Source organism: Centroberyx affinis, unplaced genomic scaffold (assembly GCF_046629955.1).
Source record: "Centroberyx affinis isolate AG114_WGS23_722 - 3 ecotype Tasmania unplaced genomic scaffold, CSIRO-AGI_Caff_v1 ptg001863l_1, whole genome shotgun sequence".
Lineage (NCBI taxonomy): Eukaryota > Metazoa > Chordata > Actinopteri > Beryciformes > Berycidae > Centroberyx > Centroberyx affinis.
In genome coordinates, this window is record NW_027280240.1 from 139,901 (window position 1) to 156,063 (window position 16,163).

Consider the following 16,163-nt stretch of genomic DNA (forward strand, 5'->3'; position numbering starts at 1 on the left):
AGGCTGTTGCTGGGTACAACCGTTGCTTCTCACCCTTTGGCACTGACCTGCTAATCAGTGCCGAAAAAGGGCAGCCTGACTGCCTCTAATTTGAGGCAAAGTCTAATTATGCTCTTTTTCCGGGACAATAAAGTTCTTCCCACTCAAGGTCAGGGGCATGCCCGTTGACAGGCCTGTTAGCAAACATCTGTCCAGCAGACTCAGCTTCCGCTCCTCTACCAACACTCATGTGTAGCCTGGAGTCACAGGCAGTGAATGGAGACTCCTCTCTCTCTCTCTCTCTCTCTCTCTCTCTCTCTCTCTCTCTCTCTCTCTCTCTCTCTCTCTCTCTCTCTCTCTCTCTCTCTCTCTCTCTCTCACACACACACACACACACACACACACACACACACACACACACACACACACACACACACACAGAGTGCCTTTACCATTGACATTAACTAAGAGACTAGCTCAGATGAGAGGAAAATAGAGTTGGGTCCGCTCCTGTGTCCATTCCTCTCGGAGACAAAAGGCTGTTTGTGAGGGAGGTGGGGGCAGTGCTATCATTGTGGGAACATAATCAGTCTGTCATTTCCGCTGCCCATGTGCTGTTGTTATCCCCAGGTCCCCTGGAAGAATGGACCTTTTGTACTGCCGCTTATGTGGCAGCGATAAAGTTTCTTACAGGAGCGCATACGTGTTTATATCTGGAGATATGTGCATGGACATAAAGTGCTTTGTTTGGCTTTAGTCTGCGTCTGCACTGCAGAAGGTGGGGCACTTAGGCCACCGGGGCTGGGTTGCTTTTTCCATCCACACAAATGCAGTCTGTATGTGGCCAGTCAAACCAGGAAATGAGACAGGGCATGCTGATTGGCCATAGGAAGAGAAATTAGATTCTCCCTGACAGCACCATCTGACTGAATAACACAACAAACCAAAAGGTTTACCTAGTGTGAGGATAGCAGGCCAGTGGGGGAGTTATGGGCTGCTATCTGTCTGATGAGGAGAGGTCTGCGGCTGTATATAGAGTAACACTCTTTCTCTAAGGGGGTGGTTTCAGACAGCAGCTCTATTTGACAGACCCCTGCCATTTGCAGCTGGAGACAAAAGCCAATTTCATCACTTACCTGGTGGCCAATCAATACTGACCTGAGGCAGAAAGAAGTCTACGCAATGCAGGAGGTCTCTGTAGTCACAGAAAAAAAAAGTAGTACAAAATCAAAATCAAACATCAAATGTTTCCAGTCTGGACTATTTGTTTCAGGTTTACTGATATTCAGAAGCTATATAGCACAGAAATTAAAGTCAAGACGTTAAACTGTAATTTTATCCAGGATAAAGGATATGAATTACTTTGTCAAAAATTTGATCCAACACACAATTAGTAATCTGTGGCTCACCAGATTTTTTTAATACTTCCATACCCTCATATCAATGTCCCTAACCACTCCTTACAGTGTATGCCACATAATCAGCCCAGCGGTAGAAATGTAAATTGAGCTTTCAGAGTTCAACCCTGTCAGAGGCACAACTGTTATTGAGTGCTTCGCCAGTCATTTGAACCGCACGTTTGTGTGGTAATGTCACCAACATTTGGACAACTTACTGATTTAACGCCAAGGAAAATAAGAGTGATGACATCAGTGCTCTTTGTGCAGGTTTCTAAGCCTTAATAATGCTTGTATTTAACATATTCTGTGATGAGAATCCAACTGAGGTTGGGTTTCTAACATTGTGGGATGGTGGGTGAATGAGACTGTCTCACGTGGCTGTGTGGAGACAAATCACAGGCCAGAAACTTCAATAGGAAGCTGTGTAGATCTAGAGAAATGAGAGATCTTTGCTAACACACTTGCGTCCAGTCGGCAAACTTTTCTCTGTGATGAGTGGAAAATAGGGGCTCCAAGTATTTTGAATGAAAGCCATCTCTGTGTGGTTTTTAAGACTGCTGTCTCTCTCTGGGTTCAGCCTTTGAAATACAGTTAAGACCTTTGATGGAGGTTCTCTGCCAGCCTCATGGAAAGAGAGGAAAGACGTAAAAGAGAGAGAGGGAGATGAAGGCAGACAGAGAGGCAGAGAGAGTTCTAGGGAGAGGAAAAGAGAGAATATAAAACTTTGAATGTTTGCTGGATTTGGATGTTAACGCCTTGTGGGTTTCTCCACCTCCCTACAGCAACTGTATGCCGCCCAGCTTGCCAGCATGCAGGTCTCTCCTGGAGCCAAGATGCCCCCACTCCCCCAGCCCCCCAATGCTAGTGGGCCCATCTCTCCCTCCTCTCTGAAGAATGACAAGAGATCCTCCAGCCCCGTCACTCAAGTCAAGGTACAACCCCCGATTCCTTCAACCGTTCACACCTCCTCCCCATCCGCCAACCCAGGCCTCGAGTGGTACTTGACCTAGCCTAGTTGGTGCTGCCTCAATAAACTAGCAACCAGTATTACTACTCACTACTTCAGTGTTACAGCAGGCCATAGCTGAGCCCAGCTTCTAGCAGGCCATCAATCTGTGGGGTTTTAACAAGCCCCCCTCTCTTTCAACCAGAACTCTGTGGACATGGTTGCTATGGCTCTGGGTGCTCCAAGCAAGTAATTTGTGGAACACATGGTTTCTGATCACAAAGAAACTGATTTTTTATCTATTTCTTTTTTTTTTTTACAAAACCATTGGAACAAAACCATTACGACAGAAAGATAAACAGTGTTATGCAAATGCTGACTAAAATGAAGCAAAAAGTAGGATTGATGACCTTTTTTTTTGCCTTGTAAATAAACCAAATACAGGAGGTATTTTGTGCTGCTGTATGGCATGGATCCACTAGACCTCCGCACAGATGAGAGGGCATATACATCATCCCCACTCACTAAGGCCATAATCAGAAACATACGTCCATTTGGAGTAGTTTAGCTTAATAATATCACAATGGAGAAGGGATATAAATCATGTTATTAAATGGTAGGACAGCACTCTGGTATTCTCTTCAGGACTCTCTCTCTCTCTCTCTCTCTCTCTCTCTCTCTGTGTGTCTCTCTCTCTCACACACACACCATCCCTCAGGCCTGCTGCCCCCTGGGATTTTGATCCAAAGATTGCCATCAAACTGACTCAACACTGTCCTTTGATCAAATGAATGCCAGTCGCTATTTACCAGATGAGGTGGATGCCATTTAGAGCAGTATTGCTACAAACTAGCTCTAGTTACGCAAAATATTGTTAAATATTACAAAATTAAGAACTTAAACTGATAGGAATTAAACCTAAATGGAAAGTAAATATATCCTGGTGTCCCCCCATCTGTATCCACACTTACATGGAATTAGATTGCCTTTAGTTTTGTTTGTCTGCTTTCAGCTTCACTGCATGACAAACTGTTATTGGCACAGCAATAACAAGGCCTTGGGGCAGTCTATGCTTGAGCCATATGTTTGGACAAGGAGACACTTGGGCTTTGAAAAAGACTCTGTTAACAACAGCATGAGCCCTAATCTCATTTAAAAGACTGCTGTATACACAGGGCGATTTATACTGCGCAAAGTGACATTTCTCTTCTGGGATCTGGGATACGCATGTTTGACTCGTTTCTATTCCGAATCAGTCAGTATTCATTGTATTTAGGCAAATCGTCTGTGCACATTGCAAACTTTTAGTGTGTCTTGGCTTACAGGACAGTTTGCTCATCATCTTGGCATTTTTGTCTCTCAAGTGATGGAATGTCTGATCATAGATTGATTATATCTTTAATTTATTTAAATATTTTATACAAATATTTTATTAAATAATGAGTCCATTCCTTTTGGTCTTGTGTGCTTTTCACCATGACTTTTGCACAACTACTGTAGATTACGCACAGATTGAGGATGATGGCTCACACAGGTTACTCTTGTTTCTTGTGTATTTATGCTACCTATTCATAAGCAATATTTGCATACGTCCCTACAAAGATTGGCACAGCTGGAAATAAACACAGCTGCTTGGGTTCACTTTCAAATGTTTTAAGCAAAGGAGCAACTTGATATGCATGGCCACTGCCTTCCATTGGTGTGTTTGTAATCCTTCCACTACCATCTATTTAGGTTGCAGGTACCCTTAGATAAACAATGTTTGGTCCCAGTAGGTGAACTGCTGATGACAGCACCCTGGAGAATACTGCTGTTCATCTCTCATCATCCTCAATAACGCCTTACTGCTTTCCACAAGGCTGCAACCAGCCCAGGAAATACAGCACTGAATACATGTATCCTCCTCTGACCTGTCACCTCAGAACTAAACCACTTAGAGGTTGTTGTTGTTTTGTTTTTTTTATCACATTATATATCATAGGAATTGTTATCAAAGCAAATGATAAAACCAAGTATGCACAAATGAGGAAGGGAATTAGAAAACAAGTTAATGAAGTAGATAATGTAAGTCGACATCTGATGAATGGAACAGCTGTCTTTGATCATCGGCACCGCTGTTATCTGGTCATTATTTATTCTTCGAACCAGAGTGCAGAGACAGAAAGCAGGGAGGAGGAGAGGGAGAACAGATGAAGATGTACAGAGAGGCAGAATCTGCTTTAATTAGTGTGAACAAAGGCACTGGGCAACTGTGAGGAAGACCGTAATGGCACAGTTCCTAAGGATGAATGAGGAGAGGAGAGGAGAGGAGAGGAGAGGAGAGGAGAGGAGAGGAGAGGAAGTGTGGGTCAGGGTAGGGATCCTGTAATTAACCGGGAACAGAGCAGAACTGTGCCGTCTGGGAATGCTGCGCTCCTCCAAAAGGGGTGGGGGCCACCTATTCACATCTGTCTTCTCTCATTCCCCCTATCTCTGCCGCCATAGGAGGAGGGAACGCAGCCCCTCAACCTGTCCGCCCGGCCCAAGACGACAGACCTGGTCAAGTCCCCCACATCCCCGACACAAAACTTGTTCCCTGGCAGCAAAAGCAGCCCCAACAACCTTATCGGCAAGGGTGGTATCCCCAGCCCCCTCGGAGGAGGAATGGGTCGTGGTTCCTCTCTGGGTAAGACCGCAGACTGCCTCCGCTTCTCAAGCTCGATCCCACACAAGCACAAGGCCACATATACACAAATGTACACCGTTTAAACACACACTTACACACTCCACATCCACGGAGGAAGAAGGAGGACCTATTACAGGGTTTTGGTGCTTCATATCTGACAAATGAATGCTGCTGTCAAACCTGCAGCGGTCAAGTTATTTTCTGGAGTGTGTGTTCTAACAGGCCATTTTACTGTCTTCATCCCATTCCTCCCCAACCTCCACTGTGTGTGTGTGTGTGTGTGTGTGCAGACATCCTGTCCAGCCTAAACTCCACCGCGCTGTTCGGGGACCAGGATGCGGTGATGAAGGCCATTCAAGAGGCCAGGAAAATGAGGGAGCAGATCCAGAGGGAACAGCTGCAGCATCACCAGCAGGGCATGGAGGCAAAGCTCTCCGCCCTCAGCTCCATGGGCCTCAACAACTGCAGAGTTGACAAGGTTAGGACTGCAATCAAATAGCCATAGTCTTTCTATCTTTTATCCTTTCCAAGTCCCCATTATGCAGGTCCTCTCCATCCCAAACTGTTTTCACGGGACTTTTACACTGCTATACCAAATAATTAGCAACACACTATATAGAGCAAAAAACAACCCTTCAGCCACACAGAGAGTTGGTAGTTATAGTTGTCCATGAAAGTAGTGGAAAAAACAAACTAGTAAAGAAACTGGAACACAGTGATTTTGATATAGCAGTAATTCTTAAGACCAATATTTTTCTTTAATCCCTGTCCAGGGTGGTCGTATTGATTGGCATTGGCATATTTAGTGTGTATACATGTGTGTTTACACAAACGAGTGTGAGTGTGTGTGTGTGTGTGTCTGTGTGTGTGTGTGTGTTTAGAGGGCCTGGTGTTGTTGATGTTGGTGTGAGGGCCGTGACAGGCCATGGCAGTGCCCGGTGTGGGTTAAGAAGACTCTGAAGTCTCTGCCCAATTAAAGCAGACTTGCAGCCCTCTCCGTCCCTTGACACGGGACAGGGCTGCTTTGTACCAGGAGCACACACTCCCAGGGATTCCCTTTAAAAATATCTTCAATCGATGAGTCAATCAAGGAGAGAAAAAAGCTGTCCTCCTCCCTTCAGTTTGATGCCATGTTGCCAGTTGGCTGTGAGGAGCAGGCAGGAACTGGGAGCGATGCTCATTAATATTTCAGCACCTGACACTTTCAACCAACAGCCTCAACTAGGTCAATGTATATGTAAAAAAGTCAATGAATATCTATTTTGATTTCCCTCTAATTTGGTGTTTGGAGGAGATCACTGTCTATGCAGGTGGCAATCATCTATGCTCTCACTGAAGTGTGGCAAATAAATTGGTGCGGCCCACAGAGAGGTTGCAGAGAAACAGAGTCTCCCCTAATCTACTTACTAACCAAGGACTAATGTTAGACTAACATTTTAACAATAATGATCCATTCTATAGTCCCAATTTATTTATTTCAAGCGTCTATGATACGTTTGCTGGGACACATTTTCTCCTTAACTTTGAAGCAAGCAAAGAGGCACAGCATCTTACACGCATCTTTAAGTTGTTAGCTTTTTTCCTGTTATTGAATCTCTTTGTTCTTTTCCCGCTAAGTGGGCCATGGCATGTGAAACTTTTAGCACGAGTGTCTGTGAGGCCTGTAAGTAAACACCCTTATTTCCACTCAGTCACTGTCTGTGACAGGAGCCTGAGCAGCTCCCTGCCTCCCTACCTCTAAGGTGAGCCTGTGGTCAGCCAAGCAGCAGAATCTGCCATGACATGAAAGCAATACTTGAACAATGCCTGTAAAGAGCCATTTTCAACAGGCAACACACACCTACAGCCACATTGTTCTTAGCAGGTAGAGCTTAACGCCTTTTTACTCCCTGCTTAGTCTTTAGTTGGATTCAGTTTTGTCTCCCCTGAATTGTGGACCTGTCTGCTCAGCCTGTGTTAAAGCTATCATCTCAGGTGAGGTGAATGGGTTTTCTTAAAGGGATCCTGTGCTTGACATATTCAATCACTCCTCACCTGTAATCTACCTTTTAACTCGGGTTTGCCGCCCGAGGAGAGAGAGAGAGAGACAGAGAGAGACAGAAAGAGAAAGAGAGAGAGATGGTACGTAAATGTGAAGTAGCAAGTAAATAAAAAAGTAAGTAAAAGTGCTACATAAATTAAGTTTACTATAAAAGTATAATAAGGAGGAAATAGACTTAAATGTAAGATTGAGTTAAGGCTAAGGAGGCTGTCACTGGAGGATCTCAGCACTGACAGCAAACAGGTACAAACAACAAATAATAATTAGGGGTACTATAATGTTGAAAATACGACTGGTATGTTTGGGTTACTGCGTTGCTTGTGGTAACTGTACGCACCAGACACTCCCTCTTTTGGGAAGTCATTTAAGCCCAACGCCTTTGTTTGTGTGTGCATCTGTGTGGGTTTTTCTCAGGTAATTGTCTACAGGACATCAAACACATTGGTAATTTTCTTGGGTGAAAATACCCAAGAATGTTAATAAGTGAAAGCTGCCATAGCTTTACCAGAGGTAATAAGTTTCTGTTTTCATTACAATGTCATTTATGCGTCCCGTTAAATGACACCTTAACTGAGCTCATGCTTGACTCTCTGGCTCCTGCAAATCAGAGTGAGATACTATCACCTCTTACTTTCAGTGACACTGCCCCTATTAGGGTGGTGTGAAATTAGAAGCAAGCTTTACCAAGTCAGCTAAAAGAATTACCCCATCATCTTCATCCTTCTGCTGCAATAAAGAACAGTAGGTTGTAATTCAGCGGTGAGGTGAGAGTGAGAGAGAGAGAGAAAGAGAGAGAGAGAGAGTCTTCTGCTGATACAAGCCAAAGTCTAGAGAGGTTTGAATGCCCCAGATAAAAGCTTTCACTTTGGTCAGTTTCAGAATATTAATATTTCAAGCAAGTGCCTCACCTGACATAAATACGGTGCGGTCTTTAATAGCTCCCCTCCCAGTCTCTTGTTTGGAAGTTTATCATAGTGAGAGCTTACATGAAGAAGATTCTGGGAAGGTAACATAAATGGGATTAAGGAGAGGTTAAGATCATCTAGCGTGGCTGTTAGAGGGGGATATTAAATATTGATTTATCCCAGTGTAATGACCGGGCAGAGGAGTGGGTCTAAGTGCTGCTTACAGATGGATCAATTCATCTTTTAATACAAAGTGTGTCCGTACACTACAATGCATCCCTCCCTAACCTTTATTACTATGACTCCTCTCTCTCTCCCTCTCTTTCCCTCCCTCTCTCTCTCTCCCTAGCCATTGACCTAGGAGATAGATCAGACTCTCTGTTCTACAAGCCCTTTACTTGAGGACATGTAAAATATTCATGCTTTACAGGAGCGTATTTTCTTGCTTGTCTTTTTATTTGTCTGTTTTTACTATAGCCCATCAGTACAATAAAACCTTTTACAACCCTCCTACAATTTACCTGTTTGAAATATTTATTTTAAGGTATTATTGTCTGCAGAGGGCAATTACTTTGTTCCATTATTTACCATCTCCTCCTCACCCAGTGGAAGCTTTTATCTAGAGCAAGCCAGGATGCCTACAGTCAAATACATATCAATCCATTTGTAACTCTTGGAATTGTTTCCTGCTATTATGTACTGTAGCTATAACTGGATACGCTATTTTCCAGGGTCATAGTTGAATAAAAATATCAAGCATCTGTACAGTGCCCTACTCACACAGCAGTTGGATGCAGAGTCATAAGAGGACTGCACAGGCAAATTGAATATGGCCGATAGGTCACTGTTATTTTCCCAGGAATGTAATGTATTACTATGAAATGTTCACAATCCAGCAGTAAAAGCAGTAAAACGTAATCAGCAAAAAAGTGAATAATTCCAAGGTATAAATTGGTCCTTGTTGCACTTATTGTAGTCATACAGTATGTGAACCTTCATAACTAAGTGATAGGAGCTTTTCTGTAGATGTAACCAGCAGTAACATGGAAAAAGCAAACCAAAAGCCAGAGTGGAAATTCACAAGGCTGTGAATTCTATTCATTCATCCATCTTATCAATACATTAATGAGTGCTGCTAGCTCTTGTTGTGGGCATTAAATGTGTGTTTCATGTAATTGTCTGTGCCGTTAAAAATGAGCCAGCTTGATTCCTCTTACCCAGAAATCACTGAGAAATGGTACAGGATTGATTCAGTGTTTTCAACTTAAGGAAACTGTTGCTTCCATGACGAACGAAGCAGCATTTTGTTTTTGCTTCATAATTTAAAGTTCCTGCCACCATGTCAGCACCAAAAAACTCTCTGAGTTAGTGAATCCTTGACTAACGCTGACGTGGCGTCCAATGTGATTGGTCAGTAAAAGCCTACCAGAGATGAGAGTCAACCAATGGTCGAGCAGAGAAGAAGAGATAATAGTCTTATTGCCAATTGGGCCAATGACTGACCAATCAACTGGTCTTACAAGCCCTGGGACATTGGTCAGTCCTTCTTGTCAAGCCCTATAAAGTCAGGTGTGGCAGATTTCAGGACTGATGAATCCTCTTCTCTCGTCTTGGCTCTGATAGTAGCTGAACACGTGATGGCCTGGAGGTTCGGCGTAGAGATAAAATATATTCCTCTGCTGACATGTCCCAAACTGGAATCAAAAGGTGAAAGGCCAGTGTATTAACCTATTGAACTGCCCTCTTCTGCCCTGCAACCCCTCCTCTCTTCAATATTGATGACTGCAATTGTCCATTTCCCATGTCCCGAAGCTCAGCCTCTAAATATTCAAACAGAGCTTATACTGGTGCTCCACAAAATCCTGACTGCTAACCTATTGGTTATAGTGGTTATACTGCTCGCTCCTGTGCGTGCGTGTGTGTGTGTGTGTGTGTGTGCACATGTGCGTGCAGGCTTGCGTGTGTGTGTGAGTGTGTGTGATGCCAGGGTTCTATTCAGGCAAAGCCCTCACAAAGACTTTGAATATAATCTTGTCTGGTCTGCAGCCCTGGAAGCAATTTTCTGCTCCTTTTCGACTGCTGTCTTGGAAATTGCAAACCAAGGCGTTTTGGCTGCAATGTAAATCCTTGGCATACAAGGGTTTGCCCATCCAAATTAGATTATGCTCAGCTCCCAGACACTGGCTGTAGCCAGCAAGTGCTATTGTGAAGATTGCTTACATTAATGCTTTGTCCAATTGTTCACATCTGCCAAAAGAATAAAAATAGTGTATGACTCTGGATAATATGTGCCTGTGTGTGTGTGTGTGTGTGTGTGTGTGTGTGTGTGTGTGTGTGTGTGTGTGTGTGAGTGAGTGTGTGTGTCCAGTTGTGTATGTGTTTGTGCCTCCAGTGTCTGTGTGTGTGGGCTCCTGTCCCAGGTCAGGTCTTTTGCTCTGTCTCGTCTCTCCTCCAGAAAGACATCAAGACTGCATCTTGGTTGGGTCATTTGGCTGAGGTAGCTCCATTATTTTCTACAGTTGTCATTTTACATGGTGAATTTCTGGCCTGCAGCAGTCGCTCAGAAATGTTACTGGCCCTGGTGGCTAAGACCTGTAATGCTGTGCTCACTGCAAGGTAAGCACAACAAAAGACAAGGGAGAGAATAGGCCACAAAGGGCCATTTATACTCTACGGTATTGTTGCAGTGGGCACATAATGGCTCTAGTGTCCAACTAGTCATAGGGTTTTGTCCGTATGTGAAAGGGGTTTGGGTAATGCTCTAACATACTGCAGTTTGCAACCTGGAATATTTGATAAGGCAGGAGATCTGAGCCCAACTTAACAGTCCCTGGAGGACCTAGTGAACAGTTCAGGATCATTGAGAGTTGGAAACCCATAAAATACATGATCTCAACACAAATGATCTCAGCACAGTGTAGAAGAACATAAAAAACGGAGCACTCAGAAAGACAGAAAGACCTTCATAGCGCAGAGATGGCAACACGTAAAACTCCTGTACAAAAGGATGTGTCATTTTTAGTCTAATTGGAGTCAACACACATTTGTAATACTTTTCAGGAAACACAAGATATGTTAATTATTATTTACAAATGATGTGTTAAAAATAACACAAATGTGTTGTCCCAAAATAGACACACAGACACAGATGTGTTGAAAAAATGACACATTATTTTGTGTTGTAATTGAAGTTGAACGGTCACATTTTGTGGGTTTGACTTGTTTTGCCTCCAACAAAAAAAGAGCTCATCCTGAATAATGATATTATATTCTGTCATTAAAAACAAACAATAAAAAATAAATTGGCATAATGCCCAGAGTAGGGTTAGCTCAGCTATCTTTTACATACTTTAAGCCCCATAATTAAATTAAAGGCTGTTCTTTTCTCTGTTTTAAACAAATGAGGTGATGCCCTGGCAGTACCAATGGGACTGGAATAGCTGGCCATCTCTGCTCTGTGTGATGTAGAGGACGGCTGCTATAGAACAGATGCCAGCCTGTTGTGGCTGCTACTGTTGATTCTGCTGCTGCCGCCTGCATTAGCTTTAGCAAAGGGGGAGCTCCTGGTAAAAAGAGAGCAAGAGTCTGCATGAAAGGAACTGTGGGCTTACCGCACGGCTGGATGTACTTAACATTTAAATGGTTCAAAACTACCAACTACTGGAAAGCTGCAGACTTATAAATAACATTGCAACTGGTTACAATGAAAATACAAAACAGACGAGGAGCTGAACACAGAGGTAGCTATGTAAAAGTCCATGTTAAAGTGCACTCTTTGTCTCCTTCAGGGCTGGGACAGATTGTGGAGGGTTTCAGTTTGAGGGCCTCAAAGTCTCGACTTGGGGCTATAGACCAGAGTGATGACTGACACTTGATACACAAAGCCTTGTATTGTGGTCAGAGATCCATGGCCTTCAACTTGCCACATACCAGGTGTGTGCTATAGCCAGAGCTAGTTCAGCACATTAAGCAACGTAAGTGGCTGTTTAGGGTCCTGCAGCTGCTAAAGGCTCCCATCGTGACAATTTAAAAAAAACTGTATATAAAAATATATATATATGATAATATAATTTCCACCATAAAGGAAACATGGACGAGATTCAAACAATAGTTTAGAGATCGGGGAAATGTAGCCAGTAACTGCTGTTCGATTGCACATAAATGGCTAAACATGTAATATACTACACATATATGGCCAAAGCATAACCAGACTATTAAGAAACTTTGATTGGCAACTGATATTTTTTGGAAGGGAAAAAATATGTCATGCCTGCCAGTTGACTGAAAGAAATGAAGCAGTTTCCTCTCTAAATAACCGTTCTGATCTCAAAAATGGTTTAGGTTGCGAACATCCCAAATGCTTGCAGAATAAAGTATCATTTGATTTGGCTTATTCCTATTTTGCCGGGAATGTGTACATTTAAAAAAATCAGTTCACTATGTGCTAGAAGCCACACAGCTCCAGCAAAAAGATATCATTGGTTCACTAATACTTATTGAAGGATAAACATTTTAAAACAAAACTTGAACTGAAACCATGAATTGAAACATATTTCGAGCCTGGCCCAAAGTCTGGAGATGGCCCTGGAAATTCAACATGCAGCAAGGCCTGGTTTGTCTGTTTTTTCACCAAGGTATTAGCAGCACCTGGGTCTGAGAAAAAGTATGAGCTAACTCATGGATTTTGCACCTGTCTGGTTTGATTATTGCCTGGTTCAGTCAAGCATCTCTTCACCTTGCCCTAGCTCTTTTACTAAAGTAACATCAGAGTGAGGTTTTTTTTACTACCTAAAGCCATAGACAGTATTTTCTCTGGAGTGTTAAGTGGTGCATCAATTTCTTATTATGGTATCTGAAAAGTTTATGCGCAGTTACTGCTGCAATCATCTAAGTCAGGGTAGTTTTCATTATACTATGTCATGCCTCAACCTGACTCAACAAACTTGCTTGTCTAATCAGTCCTGCCTGTTTAATCAGTCCACGCTGATCCGCACCACAGTCTACCTCATTGCGCTGTGTATTTTACTTTCATCTGTATTTGAACAATCCAAGGCCATATGGCTTTGCCTATAGCCGAGGGCTATTTATAAAGAGAGAGTGAAGGAGTGTCAGGATTGGCAATGTAATGCGTAAATACAGGGCAGAAGCAGGCACAATGCACAGGGCCGTCCGCCACCCGCCTCTGCCCAGAATACACCCTGTGGGCAGAGCAGCAGGCCTCCGGCACATGTTCTGTGGCCAGGCAGATTAAAGCTCTCTTTACAGCACTGACAAGGGCTCTCTTGGGTTCCTCGCACAAGAAGTTCCACAGACTCTGCCATCCATCCTTTCTCTCTCTCTCCCTCTCACTCTCTCTCTCTCTCTCTCTGTCTCGCTCAAGACTCATGACTTCACTGGGCAGCCATGTGCAGCTGAACAAAATGCGTCTGTTACCAAACTTTACAGACAAAGACTGCGCAGGCAGGGCAGATGAGATTATTGTGGGTGGCATTTTTCCACTACAGCTTGCAGTGCACTGCTATAATTTTAGTTGTGGGATGGAGAGCTGCATGCTGAAGTCATTTGAGGGAGGGACCAGTTGCTTGCCAGCGGTCGTGGTCAGAATGGGAGGGGAACAATGTGTACTGTTACATCTTTTGTGTCCTCTCTCTTTCTCTCTCCCTCTTCCCCTCACTCTTGCTTTATTCTTGTTCCCCGTGTTTGTTTTTTTCTTTTTTTTTTATAAATCAAGAGATTCCCTCACTTTTCATTGCACTCTATTTTACCCTTTCTTTCTCAGTCGCTAAATCCTCAGCATTTATTTTTCTGTATTTTTATTATTGAAGGCCTTCTGCTGTACTCTACGTTATGAATACCTTTTACATCAGCCATATATTGGTGATCTCTCTCTCTCTCTCTCTCTCTCTCTCTCTCTCTCTCCCCCTCCCTCCCTCTCTTTCTCCCTCTCTCTCCTGGCAGGATTGCCAGCATCCCTAGATACTGCATGTCCTTTGCTACTCTTCTGTGTCAGAGTGATCAGTAAAAATTTAATGACACTATAAAATAATAAAAGTGCCATTAATTTATCACAGCACTTGATGCGTGGGCAGTAAAGAAGCATTAGTTCACTGAATATTTTCAAGCCTTTAAACAAAACCCCCGATGTTGTGCATATAATTTATGGCCCTAATTTCAACTATAATTCTAATTCACAGATATAAATTATAAAACTTATAACCAATAAGTATATTAAAGTCAGTATATAAAATTTTATGAAAATTTGTGGTACCATATTGCACAGATAGTCTAATGTTAATTAGCATAGCTAACACAAGGAAAGGGAAATTTACTGTAACTACACCTTTATGATATCCAAGTATGTAAAAGCTGGCTCATATTCATGCCAGCCTATTCTAAATAACCCCTGTAAGCACAAATGTGTATGATCATACACATTAGACAATTTGTATGATCATAGACAGAAATCATGTTACCACATGATTCTGTCAAATGAAGAATGTGCAAACAAGAGCCTCATTCAGGCTCGTTCAATGTTGTTCCCAGCTGCCTAATGCGCTGATGCTCACTAATCATATGACTTTGTGTGGTGGAGAAAGAAGTTCAGCACCAAGCTAGTTATTAATGAAATTCATTGATGGATGGCCCCTGTTCTCTCTCCTTCTCAGCCCAACATGATGCTTAATGATCATGAGTTTATAAAAGGACTTGATTGATCAGGAGGGACCAGCGGAGCACAGGAGAGGGAAGAGATGGCTAATTTATTACAGACTTCCCCCTGAACGCCGTGTCTTCCTGGTGGACTGTCCAAGTAGCATCCGAAGCAGCACCATTGCCCACCCAGCTAATCGCACATCAGTCACTTTGTCATCGGGCTGCTAGCTTCTTTCATTAAGTGCAATAATGTGGCTGGGTGATGAATACAGCTCTGTGTGTGTGTGTATGCGTGTGTGTGTCGCTTCACACAGAACGTGGCACTGAGAAAGGCACCGCACTCCATCTTCTCTTTACAAAGCGTCCTCTTGCCCAGCAGGGACCACCACATATGTCATAATTAGAAAACACTTAAGTAAGCAAAGGGCCGTCAGATAGACAGGCTCTAATCACAGGCCATAAGCAGGTAGTGGTTAATTGTATATCAGAATCACTCAGCTGGCCATAAATAATGACTGCTCCTTCAAGTATGATGGTAAATTGCAGTGCTCTTTCTGTCTCTCTCACAGTCTTTTCTTTTGAGAAATAGTTCTTGAATAAATAAAAGCATGAGGAAAATCAAAATACTGTGAAAGGCCTCAAATGGACTATCTTCATCCTTCATCTTGTCATCCTTTTCAACCCTCCAGAAAAGGGTTGTAAGAAAGAAATAAAAAACATTTTAGACAGATAGATATCTTAATTATCATAGTTTTTCATATTTTTCATTTTTTCCAATATTTTTTCAATTACTACTAGCTATTGTTGCCAACATTATTTTATTTATCAGGAAAACACAGCAGTATCAATCAGATACAATAGTATAAATAATTTCTTTGGACTTATTATCTTTCGTTTATTTAATGTTTTAGCACCTTCCTCTATTAGAAAAAAAAGATAAACATACATAAACTCCCTTGTGGGGGAAAAGTGGAAAACAAACAAAACGGTGAAGGAAGCACAGAGAACACAGGGGCTGAAAGATTAATGTGCTTGTTGGTGTCGGTGTGTGTGGCAGGGGAGCTGTTAGTATTGTGTTGGGACTCCACCTGAGTATCTGTTCAGACTGCGTGTGATAGGCATGCTCAGAAAAGAAAGAGGGATAGGAGGGGTCAGCGCAGACAGTGCACCTTTGGCAGAGATTGAACGCTCACCCTGGGAGTAAAACAAATGCTCTCTTCTGAATGGCGGCAACATGCCTGCTTTTAGTGTCATCCAGGCGAAACCTAGGGGGGAGAGATTATTTGTATCATGCAGAGTCAAAGTGTCCATCTCCTACTTGAGTCTTTAGAGAGGAAGACAGCCCTGTGCTAATGCCCTGTGTATTCACTGAGGAACTAGGTCATTCAACAATGGAGCCAGCAGCAGTCGGCACTCTCCCCTTGCATAATACATTAAGTGTAATGTGCAGCAACTATTCAGAGGCCCCCCGAAAGCTGTTATTTTATTCTGTAAATGCACACGGACATGACATTTAATATTGTCACAGAGCGGTGAATGACAGGGTTTCATTGTGCGTCAAGTACAACATGATGCC

At 42.9% G+C, this 16,163-nt stretch overlaps 1 protein-coding gene across 2 annotated transcripts in view; it reads left to right on the forward strand.

Moving 5' to 3' along the window:
- Nucleotides 1–16,163, forward strand: part of LOC139653077 (transcription factor SOX-6-like) — a 142,414-nt gene that overhangs the window by 115,546 nt on the left and 10,705 nt on the right. For both annotated transcript variants that reach the window (XM_071530034.1, XM_071530035.1), the window contains 3 exons: nucleotides 2,162–2,311; nucleotides 4,810–4,990; nucleotides 5,281–5,468. In XM_071530034.1, coding sequence (XP_071386135.1) covers nucleotides 2,162–2,311; nucleotides 4,810–4,990; nucleotides 5,281–5,468 — 519 coding nt within the window. The remainder of the gene's footprint in view (nucleotides 1–2,161; nucleotides 2,312–4,809; nucleotides 4,991–5,280; nucleotides 5,469–16,163) is intronic.